Below are 19,535 nucleotides of genomic sequence, written 5' to 3'. Positions count from 1 at the left end.
TTTTTAATAAGAGAAAATCAGTGAGCTGTTGGTAGGTAATACTTTTTCAAGGACTTTTCCTAAAAATGGCAGATTAGAGATTGGTCTGTAATTATTCAGAACAGTGGGATCAAGACCGCTTTTCTTCAGGAGAGGTTTAATGACTGCAGTTTTTAAGGCCTCTGGAAATATTCCAGATTGAAGAGACATGTTAACTATTAGAGTAATTGATGTCAACACACTGTTCAGGACAGACTTTAGAAATCTAGTGGGTAACACATCAAGGCAGCATGTAGACGACCTCAGACGGGTGATGGTCTCTTGGACAGTTTGGTCAGTGACAGGTACAAAGTGAGTCAGCTTAAAGTGAGTAGGTGGCCATTGGATAGTTACATGTGTTGTGGAATTGATGGCTTTTTTAATGCCCTGAACCATGTCATTAAAAAATACAGCAAAGCGAAGGTCCCTTCCCTAAGGTTCATTTACAAAGACGCCTTCTCCTCTTACACAGAAAATTCAGCATGTACAAAGCTGAAAGCTTTTTCATATAACGCAAGTAGAAGCAACTGTAATATTTGCTAATAAAAGAGTCAAGTCCTCACTGTTTAATTTGACACGAGTAAACACATCCAACATCTTGCGTTAAACAGTTCCCAAGGACAAACAGACGAAAAAGAAAAACTTACAAACATAATCAAACATGCATTTGTGTTTTTCTGAAAATGTTAATGCATTTATGTTTGTTTTTTTAAAGATCTATTGCTGAAAATCCAGCCTATAACCATGGTGACATGAAGCATTCAGCCCTGAGATTTTCCTTATAGCTGCCTAAAACATAGACTCGCTGCAGAGATTTCTGCAGCAAATGTTGCAATCTATTTCTTTTTGTACCTCCTCCTGCTGCTTCTTTTCTCACTTCTCTCATACTTTGGCATGATGGATCATTCTATTGAGTGCTCTGACTTACACTGAATTGGTCCTTCAAATTGCCGTGCTGGGAAATGGTCAGAAACAAGTTGTGGAGCAGATCTCTATACCCTTGAGTGTCAGTCCCCCGTCACACACTCTGTTTCAGTGATAAAGAGTGGCAGCCTTTACCCAAAAGAAAAATGAAGGAATGTTGGAAGAGGGAAAAAACTGCCTGAATATCATTTGATGCTGCCTTCATTGCCGCCACTATTAATGTGTCAGCAGGGGTTTTCCCAGAGTTATTTATGCTGTACCAAGATGAATTAATACAGCAAAGGTAGATTCACTTGTGAAAAAGAATACTTTTATTTTTAACTTTTCAGTCAGTATTTGATTTAGTTATCGTGGAAAAATGATTTGCAAATTCAGCAACAAGTGTTGCATATTTAATGCTTTTGTCATGGCAAGCTCGGCGAGGCAGACCCAGGCGCTGGAACCCAGAAGGAAAACACAAGGTGAGTAAGTTGGTAAGTCAAGTTTTAATGATATTCGGGTTGCTTGAGTTCTTGATGTGGCTGGAGGCTCGAGAGCAGCGGGTGAAGTTGCTGGAAGTAGCTTGAGGTAGCTATGGCTTGAGGTGAGGATGGTGGTTCTTGGTGTTCCGAGAGGTTCTGTGGCTCAGGTAATCCGGTGACTCAGGTGTCCACTCGTGGTCAGAATGTCCTGAAGGCGAGTCAATACAAAAGTTAGATGTGACCATGAACACTTGGAGTAAACTAGCCATGAGATCAAGTTATGCACCATCAGAGGCAACGAACTGGTGATAAATGTGGTTCTGGACCTCCTTAAGTAGATCTGGTCGGTGATGAGGTGAGTGGCCACAGCTGGGAATCATCAGGAGCCAAGCAGAGAGAGGAGGGGGAGGAAAGCTGACAGAGGCACATGACAGCTTTCCTATTAATATAAAAGCACCTGTTGTTTTGCTTGGTGCCTGGATTAAATGGGTGTTCAATCTTATTCAAAGTACACTACATTGCTTAGTGCAGACATCATAGGCTTTTAATTACAGCACAATAATTACATTTCTCTTCACCTACAGCCAAGAATTTGTTTGCTGCTGCCACGTTCGTGTATCTGTAAGGTGTAACGCAGACACAGTAGCATTGGAACGGTGGGTGAGTATGAATTTTGCAAGGATTTGAAGGAGAGGAAAGAGGGTCCATTCTCTCTCTTTCTCTCCCATCCTCTGTCACTCTCACTAAGCGCTGAGTGAGAAACCATTCTCTCCTCACATCTCTGTGCGTTGCTGTTGAGGCTGCAAGAGGACCATAAAAAACTAAAGGGCTTCAGAACGAGGGGTTCAGAAGAAAAAGAGGGACAACAAAAAGCTTGAAAAGAAGAAAAAAAATGAACCTGGTCCATCGAGGTGAAAAGGCAGTTTAAGGGGATTTTTTTTCCAATTTTTAATTGGTAAGTACCTGCATGCATTCAAGCAAATCTTTCAGTAAATGTTATAGATTTACTTTTGCATCATTTTCAAGGACACATGGTTTGCATATTTATACAAGTTTTTTTGCGCTTAATGATAATTGCATTTTCTCTGATTGTAAACACAATTCTAAAATAATGTTTTCAAAACAACAAACAGGAGTTCAAGAAACCTAAAAAAAACAAATTTTTGAAAAGTCCATTAATTTTGAATTGTTTTTTTGAAGTAAAAAAAGTCACTCTCAGCATCATTGATTTGGGATCAATGCTATTAAGAAAATGGTGTTATATTTAAATATGCTTTCTTTGTAAAGAGTCGCACTGCGTTGCTAAACCTGCATTTGAGTGAATGAATTTTAATGATTTCTGTGAAAAACTGCAGCACAGTCGCATTTTGCAGTCCTTCAAAATAATTTGGGGGCTGTGGAATAAATAGCTTTTGTTTTATTTTGATAGGGCACAATTAACATTCTATGGCACTACTTCAAATTAGATAATATACTTATTATTAGGATCCATTAATAGAGTTTTTTTTAAAACGTATTTAATTGCTGTAATTATGTATTTAGGAGGAAACATTTTGAAAACAATGCAAACGACATCCACATACATTCAAAGTAGAAAAAAAAGAACACCAGACACAATACATTGTGTCCAAGCCCCTCTGTGCATTTGAACAGCCTTGTCACAGAACATTGCCTTCATTAAAAGAAGAATGCTTCCACACGGCAGGCCCTGCTGTTCTTCAAGAAACACAACTATTGTTTTGCTCTTCTGAAGGCTTCCTACCTTCTTTGGTTTATCAGAGATCTTAAACTCTGCCATCAGTGAAAATACAACGCAATTTGTGTTTGCATAGCTCGTGTTTTACAAGAGAAAATAGTCATTTTGGTCATACACATAGGACAGTTATGGTTTTTCAGTTTTCTAAGTTATATTCTTGAGGTCGTGCTACAAAACTGATATAAACATTAAAAAAAACATTGAGTGTTTGACCTTAAAACCTTTCATGTTGACATGTACTTTGACAGAACAAATGTTGTTAAAGAGCCCTAAGTCTCTGATAATTGAATGGTTAGCAGGCGATAATAACATTTAGACACCAGGTGATGGTTGGCGCTGCAGGGTAAGTAAAACAAAATGAAGCATGAAATTTTCAATTGGTGCACTTGACTGAAAAGACCTTTTAAACTTAAAACATTGTGCATTTATTTAATTTGAGAAAATGAGGGACAAATTCAAAAAAAGAGGGACAATATTAAATCACATCATTAAGGCATTGAGGTTATCAGCAGAAACCTTGTTCATGAGATCATCTCTTACACTCTCTCCTTATCGTATAAAGATATATTCTGCAACTAAAACTAGCTGAAAAGACATAAATAAGTGTATCTGCATTCCTTCAGCAACCTTTCTGCATGTTCTTTCTGCCTTTCTTTACACTACATATAATTCCTGAACAGTTCCTGGTGTATTGGCTCCTGTAAGATATAAGTTAAACTTCCAGACACTTTGGCAACTTGTCTGTGTTGTTTCGCATTCCTCCTCTGTTCATGAGTGTAAAAAGAGACAAAAAAATAAACCACTGTGTGATGCGTCCAGAATATTCCAGTATACATCTACTTCTGAAGTGATGCTGCTTAAACCTAACTTGTGCACTTTAAGCCATGCAACTCAGTTCTTGATGCTATACCAAGTCCACTGAGGATATCAGAGCACCACTTCTTCACCTGTTTTTTGACAGCATTTAACGTCCACTCATGGATTTTTCATTCCCGACCAATCTCTTAAAAAAAAAAAAAAAAAACTTGACACGTCGTGAATAACAAGTTGCATGTCAATTACAGGATTGCATCTGTTAATTGGTTGAAATAATCTATTTCGAATTACTCCTATCTGCAGCACCCCACCCCTGAGAAAGATAAGGGAGGCCCCAGCTTAATGCAAAATAAGTTCAAGTTCAAGGTTTTATTGCCGTTTTCACATACAGTACATCGGGATTTTTCTTTGGCATCTCTCATGTCAGGGTCAATATAGACAGGACAAAAATTAAAAAAGAAATAAAATAAGTAAAACATGACAACAAAAGTACAAATACCCTTATTTTGAACATAAAAACATTACTACAGGACTGAAAGAGGGAGTTTAACCCACCAAAGCACAGCGCAGAAACAGGAGAATTTTAAAGGACATGCCCCCCCTCCACCTGATCCTTGTGCTTGGTCAGCTCTAACACATATGAAAAATAACAACAACTCTGCAGAAGTCCACAAATAAATTCAGTTACTCCAAATGATACCTCCAAAAGGATTTTCCGACAGAGCCAAAAGGTACCTATCAGCTGGACCAGGGCCAAACTGCCTTGGAAATTCCAATGCCAACCGAAACAGCAGCTCTGAAAATCTGAAAGTACTGTGGCGAGAGTAGAAGCACCTAGCAGAGAGGAAAAACCCCTGTCTTTAGAACCCCATTTGGGCTAAAAGAAGACAAGTAAGGTTTTAAGTTAATTGACAACATCTGCACTTTCGGGGAACTCCTTTCTACCTGCTGCAGTTCCCCTATTAATGGATTGCCACCCTAATAATCTCAAAAACACGATCACAAGCTGGGTCTGAACTGGAAACGGGAACGATCTGAACCTCCTCTCTCACAGAGCAGGGAAGTCTATGTTGTTTGGGTGATTACCAGTCTTGGATCATTGTGTCCATTTGTGTTACCATCAACCACAGAAGGAATGACTTTTTGTTATGAATGGTTGATTCCAGTTTTACACCATAGATCTTGTCTTTTGCTTCTCAGTATAAAACTAGTTCTCCCTCCACTAATGGTTGCCACTTGTAGAAGATTCCAAAGCAAGCTGCTTGTCAAAGTCTCTTCAAGAAGAGCAGAAGTCCACAGATGACGTTAGCAATCCCAAGGGGAAACTCCCAAATGGTCAAAATGTACCCATTTTTTTAAATTTACTTTATTTATCCCACAATGGGAAATTTGTTCTCCGCATTTGACCCATCCCCTGGGGGAGCGGTGAGCTACAGCCGAACGGCGCTCAGGAGGGAGTAGCAATAAGGGCCTTGCCCAAGGGCCCTCAATGGGTGATGTTAATTGCTCGCATTGATGAAAGAAGAAAAAAAAAAAAAAAAAAAAATTTGCTCGCATTGATATGGTAATTGCCCCAGTACCATTGTTCATTCCCCTCTGGGAATCGAACCCTGCTTTCCTGCGTTAGTCGCCAAGCCACCTACCCAGCCATCTATAGCAGCATGGAAAGGTACCAAGTGGCACCTAGAAAGCGCCTGTACTGCTGGACATAGCAGCTCTGAAAGCACAGAGAGGGAAAACTACAGCACTCAAAATCCATCTGGGCTGGAAGATGGCAAAGCAGATAACATAGCAAAAAAAAAAAGCACAACAGATCACAAACAAGCAAGCAAGGAGAATAGCAGGGGTTTGGGACAAAACTCTGTGGAAGCTAAGACAAAATGAGAGCTGCACACATTAAACTTAATGTGGAAGAAGCAACGGGTGAAGCAGGACAAATACATAGTGATTTAGCTTTGGAGGAGAGCAACACGCTCAGTTCCACAAGACAGTAGCAGGAGCACCTTGTTACTCTGCGGATCAAACTGACACCACTGCCAGACAACCAAGTAGATAAAGCAGGCTGATTAGTACGCTGCAGAGCCAAACAGAGGCAGCCATGTCGCTTGACTAGTACAGAAAATAGGAACCTAAGAAACACCGGATGCTTCAGTCACTGAGCTGTGCTGCTTTTATTATGCAGCTCCAGCACCACCCAAGCAATGAGCACTGAGGCTAGAATGACAACACCTGTGCTTTAGGTGCTTTAGGGGAATTTGCACCCATTATCTGCTTTCCACGGAATCGACCTGACGCGCATCTCAAAGCTCATGCCAAATCACTATTAAAAACTTCAGTTTGCACTTGTTAGTAAATCACTGCAAACTCAGATAAAAAAAAACAGCAAATGCAATGCCCTTGCACGCACATGAAATGTTTTGCAAGACTGCTTTTGCTGCCCATGCAGCCTTGTAGAAGTTGACAGTGTCATGAACATATAACCGTATTTCAAATGTCTAAAGATTCCCAAGTTTTCCACGTCATGTTAGCACTTGATTCTTTTTTTCAGGGTAATTGGACTTTAAAGTTTTATCTAGATGTTTTACTGCTCTTCCAAGCAGCTTCTTCGGTTTTGACCTCTGATTGAGAATTTGAATCATTTGTGTGATGACTACATTTTTGTGGTGGGGGTTTTGGTGCAGCTCAGATTCAGTGTGACATGTCAGTGCTTTATTGTTTGTGTGGTGGGTGTGAATGGGACCATTCTTGTTTAAACTTTTTAATGAAAGTTTTTTTTTTGTATGTAAAACAACTGTAAAAAGTCTTGGAAAGGTGTTTGATTTAAGTCTATCTAAATTCTTCCTGAAAACTGATTTATATCCTTTGCTATCCGAAAAAGTAAGGTCCTGCTCAACAAACGCTTGCTTAAAAACCTTCATTAGACCATGATTTTACTCAGCTATTGTAGTGCAATCAGTATTTTCTGCCATGTCTGATCACCAAAACATGCCTGGATATGTCCGCAGATTCCTAACATTGTTGTCAAAAAGAAAAAATGGGCACACTTTTTCCATGCCTGACATAGAAAATGTGTGACAAACTCTGCTTCTCCTGATAGTCACTGCACTCAAATAGACACCAGCCCAAAATCAGGTTTAATAGGAGATATTATCTATCCAGAAAGGAACCTATGAATGAAACTGTTAAGATATCTTTGGGTACCTGCTTTAAGTCTTGCACATTTTTTATTTGGTCAGTTCTGATTAGGCAGATGGGATCACACAGCACACCAATGCAATCTCTATGAGTCAGGAGAGAAAGCTCCAACAGTGAATAGAAGGCAGCAAATCTGAATAAAGTGCTAATTTTGGATTTTTTGACAGTGATTAAGCTGCATGTCACATTTATAAACGCACATGAAATGCGTAAGAGCAACAGATTGTTTTTCTGAATGCAGCTCATTAAAGACAGGGAGAACTGATGAGGAGGGGATAGACAAAAAAAAAACCTTTAGAAAATGATAAAACACGTAAAGTTTGTTGAATTTCTTAACAAGAACCGATCCTGACTTTGCTCTGAAGGGTGATGTTTCACAGAAACTTCTTTTGGCTGTTAGTTTTCTATGTTTTTGTGCTGCTTGTCAAATTGATGCATATAAATCCTTGTGAGATTGGAAATATCTAAGGTATTACAGAGAGTACAAAAAAGTGAATGTGCAATTATATATGGAAAGAGAGTAGACTAAACAGGATGAGCGTCAACAGAAGCCGTTCTTCCTGTTTTGCATGTTGAGAGTGCTCAATTCTCATCACGCCTCACAAATTAGCAGCGAGGTCTGGATAATTTTCACAAAGGCCATGGCAACAGCGTTACTAGGCAAGGGTGGGTTTCTTGTGAGCTATCTGATAAGGTAGACATTGAAAGACCAGATGGGATCAGGAAGCATGCGCCTTGTGGACACTTCCATAAAAATTAGGAGCTCAAGACACATTGAAGCAAGTGAGCCTGCTTGGAACTGAAGTGGCAAGGGATGCTGAGAAGGTGATTGTTTCTAACGGATTTTGAATTGGACAGGAAAATTGTGCCTGTAGGCTCTTCAAACTGATTGCGTTGAAGTCGCAGTACACGTATTGACTCATTTAAGAGGATTCATGTGCTGAAAATCTGATCTGCAATCTGAATCATGTGTTCTGGCTGTGAAGTGATGGAAAGACTCAACTACACCGTCACATATATCGGCTCATCCTTATAAATGAGTATGGTGCATGAGACCTAAATATGTGGGTGAAACCGTTTAAATTAGCTTTGAGAATCTTAAATGCCCCTGATCCTTCAGTGGAGCACAAAGAGGCGCATGCACAAAAATTAAGTGGAGAACATAAGAGCCTGGGACAAATCATCCTGAATCCAACATTAGAATTAATAATTGATTTCTTTTAAGTTACAGAAGCTTATTTTTCACCTTTTTTAAAGCCTAACATCAGAGGTTTAGGGTTGACAAAGTATCTAATTGCATGGCTCAAATTATCAAATGGTCTTTTGACTGTTGAAATGTCATTTATAAAACATTTCTATATGTCCAAGGAAGATCTTGAATTTAAATTAAACTTGTTTTTTTAATCATTTTTTTCTGTATAGTTTGTATTTGTTTGTTGCTTATGTGGCAACTATTCTATGTATTGTTCAGCATGTGGTCTGAGGGTATTTTCCAAGCGAACCAGGGATGGATCCAACAGCCTTTTCAATCAAAGAGCACCACCCATTTCCCTAAAGTGTAGTCCTTCTATTTAATGCCAGAAACTTTCTGAATGGGGTAAAGCAGCTTTTCTTTATCAGCCACGTCAGAAAAAATGCCAAATGTATTTTTCAAATGCTTGCAGTGAGTTTTCAAACTGTTACGATCTTCTTTGTCTAGGGGTTTAAAGTTGTAGCATAATGATATGCAAACAAAAACAAAGCAATTTACATTTTATATTATGAATATATATTATTTTTATATTTTTTTAAATAAATGATAATTTAATTGTGTCAAACCAACCAATAGCCAAGTAAAATTAATTTAAAATTTGGATCTATATTTCTATCACAAGTGTTGGGTTTTTATAAAATGACATCCACACATACATACATTTTGCATCTACAAGCAAAAATGTTGGCATGTGTGTAAAAAATTCTGCAAGTGCAGTATAATCTTGTGCTTTTGCAGTACTGATTTGTTCTTGAGTAAAAAAAATAAATAAACAAACTGTAATTACTGTAAAATGTTTTGCACAGTTGCCCAGTTGCTTTTAGAAATACAATTCAGATTCTCAGAACAGCCCACACACAAACAAGTGTACAAGTGTTTTTGATTTGCAGACACACATGGAAAACAATAATATGTCCTCTAAATAGCTGGGCAGCAGCAGACTACACAGAATGAACAATGCCGGCTCTCTGTCTCTGTCAGGAGCTGAGCCATGAACCAGCTGCTGGAGTGAAGGGGAAGGTTGAAATTTTAGAGCCACCACCATTAGCCTTGGTCCCAGTCAGGGAAATGACCCATCAGCAATCGACATCTGTAAACAATAATCATGCAAAAACACATCAAACATTCAGTCTGTCACAGAATAAATCAAAGATCCAGAGAAGACAAAGAGAACGTCCTCTGTCATAGAATAAATCAACATCTTAGTGAAGAAAAATAAATATGTGTTAAAACCGTAATAGTTGCAACACTAAAAAGCAGCACCTTGCCAATTCTCAAAACTGAAACTATTAAAATCCAAAGAGAAAAACTATGAGTTTCAAACAATTTTTTCCTTAATTCCATCTCCCTTTTCTAGTTAGAACAGCCAAATGTGTGACTGATATTTCAGCCACTTTCCCTCAATTGAACGGAAGAAAACAACAAAAACAAGTCGTGCTGTTTCTCCCTGGGTGTCATCTCAATGAGGGAGGTGCATACACTGTTTTTGTTCCTGTAAGAAAAAAGCGCTCATGCTGGCACAGAAGCCTTTGCACACAGAGTCCTCGGTAAACAATGAAAATGGAAATGGCTTTGTGTTATTAGGTTCTAAGTGATGAAGTCCCCAAAGTCACTGCACACACTTTTGATCATTTTGAGAGAACAATAAACTTTCAATCCTACACAAAGATTATCTATACTTAATGACACTGTCTAATGATGATCTAATGTTCAATAAGCTTATGTCCAAATTTAATAATGCTTCCATTACATGAAAAATCCAGAAGCAGGAATAGCTCCTAAAGACCCACTCCACTCCAATGAAAAAGGACAGATATAAAGAAAATTAAGCTTAAAATAGCATTTTTGAGTATTTCTTTATTCAAATCAGGAGCAGACCAAAAAATGCAGTTGGAAAAACCCTATAGTTGTGATCTAGAGACTACAGTTGGCAGGTCACTAGCTCCATGCTTCTCTCCATTTCAATGCGTCCACTAGAATACGACTAGATCCATGTACATCTTCATTTTCCTCTTCTGAGCTGGAATCTAACTCAAAACTGCACAGATGGATAACTGCAATATTGCTCACCATTTTATTATTTTTTTGCATTTGTAATGTTAGATTAGGGTTGTGAGGGGCTGTAAACTAGCAGGAGAGACTGTAAACACATCGATGATAGAAAGTGAGGGCGGGCTTAACTACATGTCCACGGTCCCGCCCATAACTCAGAGATGAATTTCGAATGAACTATTGCTGCCCTACGGAAATGATGTCCTAGAAACTGCAGTATTTTAGATTTTGACCACTGGGTAAGCTTTTACAATGGATCAAAAGATGATTGGAGCAGGACGTACAGGGCCCTTATCATGCAAAATCAACTTTTTGAACTTTTAGGTGAATTAAAATGTTAATTTCTCAGACGACACCCACAAGGAGCGAAAGCCGGTGCCTCAAAGATCAAGTCGTTTTACATCTGGATGGGAAAACTAGCAACGAAAATAACTAATATTTCATTAGAAAAACCTTCTTTAGTGTGCCAAAGGTAAAATATTATCATTATATGGATATAGTTTATTCTGAAAGGTCTAAGAAAAGCATGATATAAGCCCTTAAATAAATCAGATTAGTTTTATTCAAATTCACTTTGAATAAACAAAGAAATAGTAAAAGATAGACTTTTTTTTATTCTATCAATACTAAAAAAAAATGAGCGTGGAAAAGGAAGGTACTTGTGAAATTTGTTTTGTCATTTCCTGCTGTACTTAGTCAATGATATGTTTTCCATGCGCTATGCCAGTATAACACATACTTAATCTGTTTTGCTGACAGCAGGAGACAATGTTTTCAGTAGATTAGGAATGCTCCATCAGCCTTCAGGGTGAATGAAAGCATCAACATGAGACAGTATTAGCCGTCTTTCAAAGACATAATGCAATTTTGTCAATTATTTTTTTATTATGAATTAATTAGACATGTAATGATGTTTTATTTACAATAAAACTTCACTGAGTGAGGTACCTCTGATAATAATTTGTTTAATGTTTACTGCTCCATTGTTTTACCGAAAGATCTAAAGAAAAATGCTGTTTAAATTCTGGGAAAAGTTCCACAAAATGAAAAGAAACCACATTTTGTTGAGAGCTTCATGTTAATTTCAAGAGAAAGAAAGCTGACATTTATGAAAGGGTCTTCCAGAGATCTGAATTCATTTCAACTGCAAGCAGCGATTTACTTTGTTGCCAATAAAGCTTTTTGCTCTCTTATTAACTGCCAAAATTTAAAGGCCACACAGTGATGGGGATAGGCCACTGCAACTTTGCGATGCATGATAATGTAGCTTGCAGGTGGTGGAAACAAATGCCAACAAAGAGAGCCAAATGACAATTTTGACATTTAGCAAATCTAATTAACTGAGAAAAACAATCCAAATTTTCTTTAAATTAATTTTTTTTTTCAGTGGAATGGAAAGCACTTGGACTAGCCACTCGAACCTTTTTCCTGCATTTGAATATTATCAAATTGTTGTCCACTTGTCCAATAGTTTAAAGCAGCATTAATTTTTCTTTCAAATGATTTTGAATTATATTCTGTGAGCTTTAGATCTGTGGACGTGTCTAACCATTAAGACATTTATTGCTTGTGATGACAAGGCAGCAGTTTCAGGTTAGATTCAGCACCACTTCAGCTTGCATGAAAAAGACGGAGCTGATCTTTGACATCCAGGCTGTCAAATTACATTTCAGTAAAAGACTGAGCTTCTTTCATGGTGCTTTCCTGCTCCTGCATACACTTAACAGGAGCCATAGAAGAGACTTGTCAAGGCTTTAAATGAAAAGCCACCACTGATGTTCTAAAGTATGAAACATCAAAAAGTGCAGGGGTGCAAAGTAGTCTGTCACAGTGGAAGACACTGAGGACATTCTATGACGACCTTCAGAACTATTCTCATAAAAACTTTCCAGCAAACTCAATTTTCAAATAAAGTTTTAAAAAATACTATAATTTTCTGTTTGTGCTTATCTGTTTACTGTTCCACCAAATCCCTGATAAGGTCAAGTGGGTTACTGGAGTCTATAACCCAGGCACAGTTGGGAAAAGGCAGGGTAAATCCTAAACAGATCACCAGATTGTTAGTTGCAGGGCATAAGCTAAAGATGATTAATTTACATCAATATCTAATCTTACACTATCTTTGTTTTACATTGTGATTGTAATCCTCTGTAGAGATCAGTATCATAGAAAAATCAATACTTTTCCTTTAGTACCACAACTAATTGGTCAATTCCACATCCATCTGGAAATCTACTTAAGATAACTGACTTAGAATGACAATATACTGTATACACTTTACAGCACTTTATATCATTGTGAAAAAATTCCGTCGGTTTACTGTAACTCATTTGGCACAAGGAAAGACAAAGACATAAGGATGTCAATGTTTTCTCCTATCAAATTATCTTTATGTTGGGCTACTGTTCAGTTCCAAGCTGTGGACTATTTTAGTTGATATTACAATACCAATTGACCTTTTGAAGTGGAATATATATTGCCTATTGAAATTATGCAAACAATGGAAATTCTAACACTAATTACATAAAGTACTTTATCATTAGTGGCATTTGCATCAAATGGTATTCTTCTTGAATGCATGGAACAAAATCTTCAGAAGAAACTTTAACGAGAAGTTGATTGTTTATCGTTCGAGCCAAATGATTCAGTGTTGTTTGCGTCTCAGGTTTCCCTGTGGAGATATGGATACCTTCATGGATGAGGATTTCCGAGTGGCAAGTAACATTAGCCAAGAAACAGAAAGACTGGATGAGCACAAAAGACAAGCACTCAACCAAAGTGACCCTTTGGACATGTTTGTGGGCATGGAACTTCTTCTGAGATTTAAACCGCTGTTCGTACCTCTCTACTGCCTGGTAGTGGTTGTGGCTGGTGTTGGAAACTCAATCCTCCTGGCATGTATCATGGCTGACAAGAAGCTCCACAATGCCACCAACTTTTTCATTGGTAATCTAGCCGCCGGGGACCTGCTGATGTGTTTGAGCTGCGTTCCACTGACTGCCTCCTACGCCTTTGACAGCCACGGTTGGGCGTTTGGACGATCTCTTTGCCACTTGGTGCCCTTGTTGCAATGTGCAACAGTCTTTGCTTCAGCACTTTCTCTCACTGCTATTGCTGTGGACCGCTACATCGTTGTAGGTAAAGATCTTACACACCTACTTGTTTTATCATTTCTGCCCTATTTGTTTTGAATATTTCAAACATCATAGGAGACACAGAACTTTGCATTCAATCCTTTTTTTCGTTACATTTTTAAGTGTGTTATTATATCACTAGTTCTGGTTCTTATATGTGCTGTTGTTTTGTCTCAGCTCACCCAGTACGGAGGAGGATCTCAGTGTGGAGCTGTGGCGCAGTGACTTTGGGTGTTTGGCTGTTGTCTTTGACTTTGGCAGCACCTCCATCTTTCTACACAAGCTATGTTGACCTTCGGCCCAGCGGCGTCAACCTGGTGGTGTGTGAGGAATTCTGGCCCAACAACGGCAACCTGCGCTTGCTTTACTCATGCTTCATTCTAAGCACATCCTACATGATTCCACTGCTGTCTGTCAGCATGTCATACTGTGCCATCACTGTCAGCCTAAAGCGCTACTCAGTTCCTGGAGAGCAATCCATCAGTCAACAACGATGGAGCAAAAGGCGAAGGAAGACCTTCTCTCTGCTGGTGGCCTCGGTGTTGGCTTTTGCCCTGTGCTGGTTGCCTCTTCAGGTGATTGACACATAATTTAGTCAAATCGTGAGCAACTCCAAACTTGACATTTTTTAATATGTGCACATTCAAATGGTTAAAAAAAACACTTAAAGTAAACCTTGAAGTGGCATGTGCATTGTTCTTGTGGTTTCAGAAGTTAAAAACTCAATAACAAGGAAGTGGCATAAAGAAGTCTTTAGTGCAACTGAGATGAGATTTTTATGCTTCATTTATCAAAAAAGGTCCATCCTCGTGTAAATGTGTTCATTACAAAAACACTATTTTCTAAATGAGACATGATAAAAGCTAATAGATTATACATTCATCATCATATTGACTGAAAGCGAGGGAACAGAAGACATTGTGCTGTGATGGCAGAGATGAGTATTTGTGCCCACAGAAAGTACTTTCAGTTCCATAGTGTAGTGGTAACTGGAAACCACACGCGCATTTGTCAGTTGTACAAGAAAGTAGTTTGGCTAAGTTTCGTGATGACATATATTTGCATTTTGTACATTGTATGTGTGGGAAAATGTGTAATAGAATGTTGCATTGTTACACAATCAAAACCATCATTCAGGAGATGTTCATTTAAATTGGATGGCCTTTATTAGTCATTCAAAACATGTCATCAGGCCACTCTGAGGTTTTAAAATACTTTCTGTTTTAAGGTTTCATTTTGAGAAGAAAAAACTAAACTGTTCCTATGTTGTTGTGCAGGTACTAAATCTGATGATGGATCTGGACCCAGACTTCCTCATAATAGGGAAACGCTACATCAATCTCTTACAAGTTTGCTGTCATCTATTGGCTATGAGCTCCTCATGTTACAATCCCTTCATCTATGCCTCATTACACAGCAAGGTGCGCATGCATCTGAAAGGCTACCTCTGTCCCTGTCGCAACCGCAAGAGTGGAATGGTGGAGAGACCCACGTCCAGGAGCTGATGTTCTGGCACAACAGAGTGACATGCAAAGTCTGCCTTTTCCCACAAGCTGACATTTGAATCCTAATGTCAGGGTTTGAAAAAAAATGCAAAACTAATTTTCCTGGTGAGTTCAAATCAAATAGTATTAAGTGTTGTAAAGACATTTCATCCTCTCTTGCGCCTCACCAATCCATTGAAACCAAAAAAAAACATAGATTAAGAGTCCACATCTGATGATAGGATTAAGTGATGATATTTTTTTTTCTTTTTGGTCTGCTGAATTACAGGCACAGATATTTAAAAAAATAAAAATAAAAAAAAAACACTCCAGGGACCTCGTTGCAGCACACTTAACACACACTGGTGGCTGAAACTGGTTCATGTAGTAAACGCTTAACTGACAGCATTTATTTCTCTTACCATATATGGATAAAAGGATGACAAGAGGAAATGTGCAAAAGGACCCCTAATTATTTTACTATATCCCTAATTAAGTGTATTTTCAGTTCATAAGAATCACTTACATTTTAATGATGTGAAAATGCAACCTGCCTAATTATTTGTAGTGTTTTTATAGTGATGTGAGTTATTTTCCTCCGAAATTTTCAGGATAGAGGCCAAAAAACCTTTACATGGACAGCAATTCTGTTGCCAGTTTGTAATCAGTGCCAAACACATGAAAACGTTGCCTGACGTGCAGAGTTCTGTGTATCTGTTCTGAAAACGATAAAGACAATTTTCATCACACTGTTGAAATAAGAATCCATATATCATATCATATTGAATGTGATTTGTGGTTTTTGCTTGGACCTTGGGCTGTGATTCTTAGACGTGGGAAGATTTGTTTAAAAGTTTAGTTTACATATCTTTGACTGAAAATAACAGTGACAAAGAAGGATTACCAGACTTCGCGATCATAACCCTCATCCGATTAGATTAGCAATTCAAGGCAGTTGATAGAAGAAAGAAATTGTACAGAGAAGAGCAAAGTACTAAAGTTATGACTGTGAAAGCAGTAAAATTAATCAACTTTTGGCTGAAACATGCAGGCGACTGGAAAAGTCACACAGACGGATTAGGACTGCTAATGGTAGTGATATTCATGGCCCATGACTAAAATATCACAGCAAAGGTGCCATTTGGGAGTGACCACTGTCACTACTGTGTTTGGAAGGAGAAAAAAAAGATTTCTCTGCCCTTTAAAAGTGACAAGAATGCTGTCAATAATCTTGTTTGAAGAGGAATGCTAAGAGACATGAGTACAATAGAGTTTTAAGACCACCAGAAAGAAAAAATATTGATTTGATTGATTGATTGATTGATTGATTGATTGATTGATTGATTGATTGATTGATTGATTGATTGATTGATTGATTGATTGATTGATTGATCGATAAGCATTGATTGATTGATTTTAAGAATTGCAGTCAAAGCAATAAAGACTTCGCACAGATTTATCAAACTCATTACAGAAATGATAAAATGCATAGATAAAAAAAAATGAAAACAGAAAACAAAAAAAATAATAAACTTAAATCACATTTGTTTAAATAAAAACAGTGATCGTTAACTAAAGACATGCTGAGCTTCATTTTTCGCTTGAAAAGGAGTGGGAAGAAGCGAGTTTATATAATCCCACCCCTACTGAGTTAATTCATTTTATACTTTTACATAGTTTTCATAATCCGGTTCTGATCAGATTCTTTTCAAATTACAAAATCAAGTCCTTATTAATGTTTGTTTATGTAAGGATTCAGTGGTTTGGTTTTCTTTGTCATGTTTTTGGTTTCCTTGTCAGTCACACCTTCAGGTTCATGATCCACAGCTGTCTTCAGTTCAGTTAATTGCCCTCAGCCTATTTAAGTGTCTTGGTTTCTGTTCTTCCTTGTCAGGTCATCTGCTCTGTTTTGTCACAGGTTTTTTTCCCCTCATAGTTTTGTCATGTTTCAGTTTGCTAATTAAATGTTTTAGTTCCTGTCATCAAGCTTGGTCTCCTGCATTTGGGTCCTCCACCACCAGTTCGTGACAGAATGACCTGACCAGCTTGGTCCCAGCAGGGGAGTTTTCCATCATGCCCATTCCATGCCTTGCCAGATGAGTTCCTGCAGCATTGTTCATGCCATGCCCTTCCACATCAAGCCTATCTGTTCCTGAGGGGGATTGCCGGGACCATCCTTCAAGCATCAAGTTTCCTGTGGAGGGTCACCGGGGCCGCTCCTCTTCATGTCTGTTCCTGAGGAGGGTTGCCGGGCCCACACTTCATGTCCCCTGTCCCGGAGGATGGTCACCATTCCCCCTTGGCTGTGTCACCTGGTCCACAAGAGGGTCACCAGTGCTGCTCCCCTTCATGGTTCCTGTCCCTGGGGAGAGTAATTGGGACTTTCTACACTTCATGCCTGTTCACAGAAGGGGTTCTGATGCCCCTCACTTCCGTCTGGCTGAAGGAACCCAAACTGTTCTGGACTTTTTTCATTTTCTGTTCCTCCAGGTCCCCTCCTCCTAGGGGTTTTTGGGCATCTGGAATCTGCCCTTTTCGGGAGGGGTACTGTAAGGATTCAGTGGTTTGGTTTTCTTTGTCATGTTTTTGGTTTCCTTGTCAGTCACACCTTCAGGTTCATGATCCACAGCTGTCTTCAGTTCAGTTAATTGCCCTCAGCCTATTTAAGTGTCTTGGTTTCTGTTCTTCCTTGTCAGGTCATCTGCTCTGTTTTGTCACAGGTTTTTTTCCCCTCATAGTTTTGTCATGTTTCAGTTTGCTAATTAAATGTTTTAGTTCCTGTCATCAAGCTTGGTCTCCTGCATTTGGGTCCTCCACCACCAGTTCGTGACAGTTTATCTTCAGAAAACATTCATTCATGATTTCATTAAACAGTAACTGGTACCAAGATGTAGTAATCATTGATCATCCTTAAGCAACACATTATTACATTAAACCAGTAATTTGCTATACATTGCAGATCAAGTAAACAAAATCAATGGCTTATTGATTGTAATTTAAAACGTTTCAGTATCATCATTGCACATTACACAATGTAATACTCATTGGTTGTAATTGAAAGAGCTTTGATTATTTCACCACAATCAAGTTCACACACGTATTTGTACTTGTTTTATATATATATATATATATATATATATATAAATATAAAACGGCCCTCTCACCCTCCGCAGGTGGTTTCTCCTCCAAGCTCGGGTCCTTTACCATAGGCCTGGGAGCTTGAGGGTCCTGTGCAGTATCTTAGCTGTTCCTAGCACTGCGCTGTTCTGGACTGAGACGTCTGAGGTCTTTCCAGGTATCTGTTGTAGCCACTCCTCTAGCTTGGGGGTTACTGCCCCGAGTGCTCCAATTACCACAGGCACCACTGTCACCTTTACTTTCCATGCTTTCTCCAGTTCTTCTCTGAGTCCCTGGTATTTCTCCAGTTTCTCATGTTCCTTCTTCCTGATGTTACCATCGCTTGGCACTGCCACATCCACCACAACGGCTTTCCTCTGTTCTTTATCCACCACTACAATGTCTGGTTGGTTCGCCATTACCATCCTATCAGTCTGGATCTGGAAGTCCCACAGGATCTTTGCCCTCTCATTCTCTACCACCTTCTGAGGTGTTTCCCATTTTGACCTTGGGGTTTCCAGTTCATATTCTGCACACATGTTCCTGTATATTATTCCAGCCACTTGATTGTGGCGCTCCATGTATGCTTTCCCTGCCAGCATCTTACACCCTGCAGTTATGTGCTGGATTGTTTCAGGCGCCTCTTTGCACAGCCTACACCTTGGGTCTTGTCTGGTGTGGTAGATCTGAGCCTCTATCGCTCTGGTGCTCAGGGCTTGTTCCTGGGCTGCCAGGATGAGCGCTTCTGTGCTGTCCTGTAGGCCAGCCCTTTCTAGCCATTGGTAGGACTTCTTGATATCAGCCACTTCAGTTATGGTCCGGTGGTACATCCCATGCAGGGGTTTGTCCTCCCATGAGGATCTGTCCTCCAGCACTGTATCCTCTGCTCTCCATTGCCTGAGACATTCACTGAGCACACTGTCAGTTGGGGCCTTGAGCTTGATGTACTCATGGATCTTGGATGTGTATATATATATATATATATATATATATATATATATATATATGTATGTATATATATATATATATATATATATATATATATATATATATATATATATATATATATATATATATATATATATATATATATATTAATTTGGGTATGAGGACATTGAAAAGAAAATGTAGGAAAGTGGATCTTCTAATTTTCTTTAACCCTTGTGGTATCTTAGATGACCCCACCCTTATATTGACGTGTTCTCCCTACCATGACAAAGGTGGATAAAGGTGGAAAGATTTCCTGTAATCCATGGACACCAGTGAAGATCACAAATCATTGAAGAAAAAAAGGTTCAGAGCACTGTCTAGTGGGTCTAGATGACC

General features: G+C 38.8%; 1 protein-coding gene across 1 annotated transcript; it reads left to right on the top strand.

Moving 5' to 3' along the window:
* Positions 1 to 1,406: 1,406 nt before the first annotated feature.
* Positions 1,407 to 16,434, top strand: LOC101165331 (prolactin-releasing peptide receptor-like). The gene is made up of 4 exons (XM_004075662.4): positions 1,407 to 2,358; positions 13,140 to 13,612; positions 13,786 to 14,183; positions 14,886 to 16,434. The coding sequence occupies exons 2-4, from the start codon at positions 13,156 to 13,158 to the stop codon at positions 15,111 to 15,113; spliced, it is 1,083 nt and encodes a 360-aa protein (XP_004075710.1). The 5' UTR covers positions 1,407 to 2,358; positions 13,140 to 13,155; the 3' UTR covers positions 15,114 to 16,434.
* The last annotated feature ends 3,101 nt before the right edge of the window (positions 16,435 to 19,535 follow it).

This window comes from Oryzias latipes, chromosome 13 (assembly GCF_002234675.1).
Source record: "Oryzias latipes chromosome 13, ASM223467v1".
NCBI classification, from domain to species: Eukaryota; Metazoa; Chordata; class Actinopteri; order Beloniformes; family Adrianichthyidae; genus Oryzias; species Oryzias latipes.
Note: the sequence above shows the minus strand (reverse complement) of the source record. Positions and strands in the feature narration are given on the sequence as shown.

Coding starts and splice junctions, on each gene's coding strand:
- LOC101165331 (XM_004075662.4), top strand. CDS start 13,156: ATGGATACCTTCATGGATGAGGATTTCCGAGTGGCAAGTAACATTAGC. Junction 13,613..13,785: donor GGACCGCTACATCGTTGTAG/GTAAAGATCTTA, acceptor GTTTTGTCTCAG/CTCACCCAGTACGGAGGAGG. Junction 14,184..14,885: donor TGTGCTGGTTGCCTCTTCAG/GTGATTGACACA, acceptor GTTGTTGTGCAG/GTACTAAATCTGATGATGGA.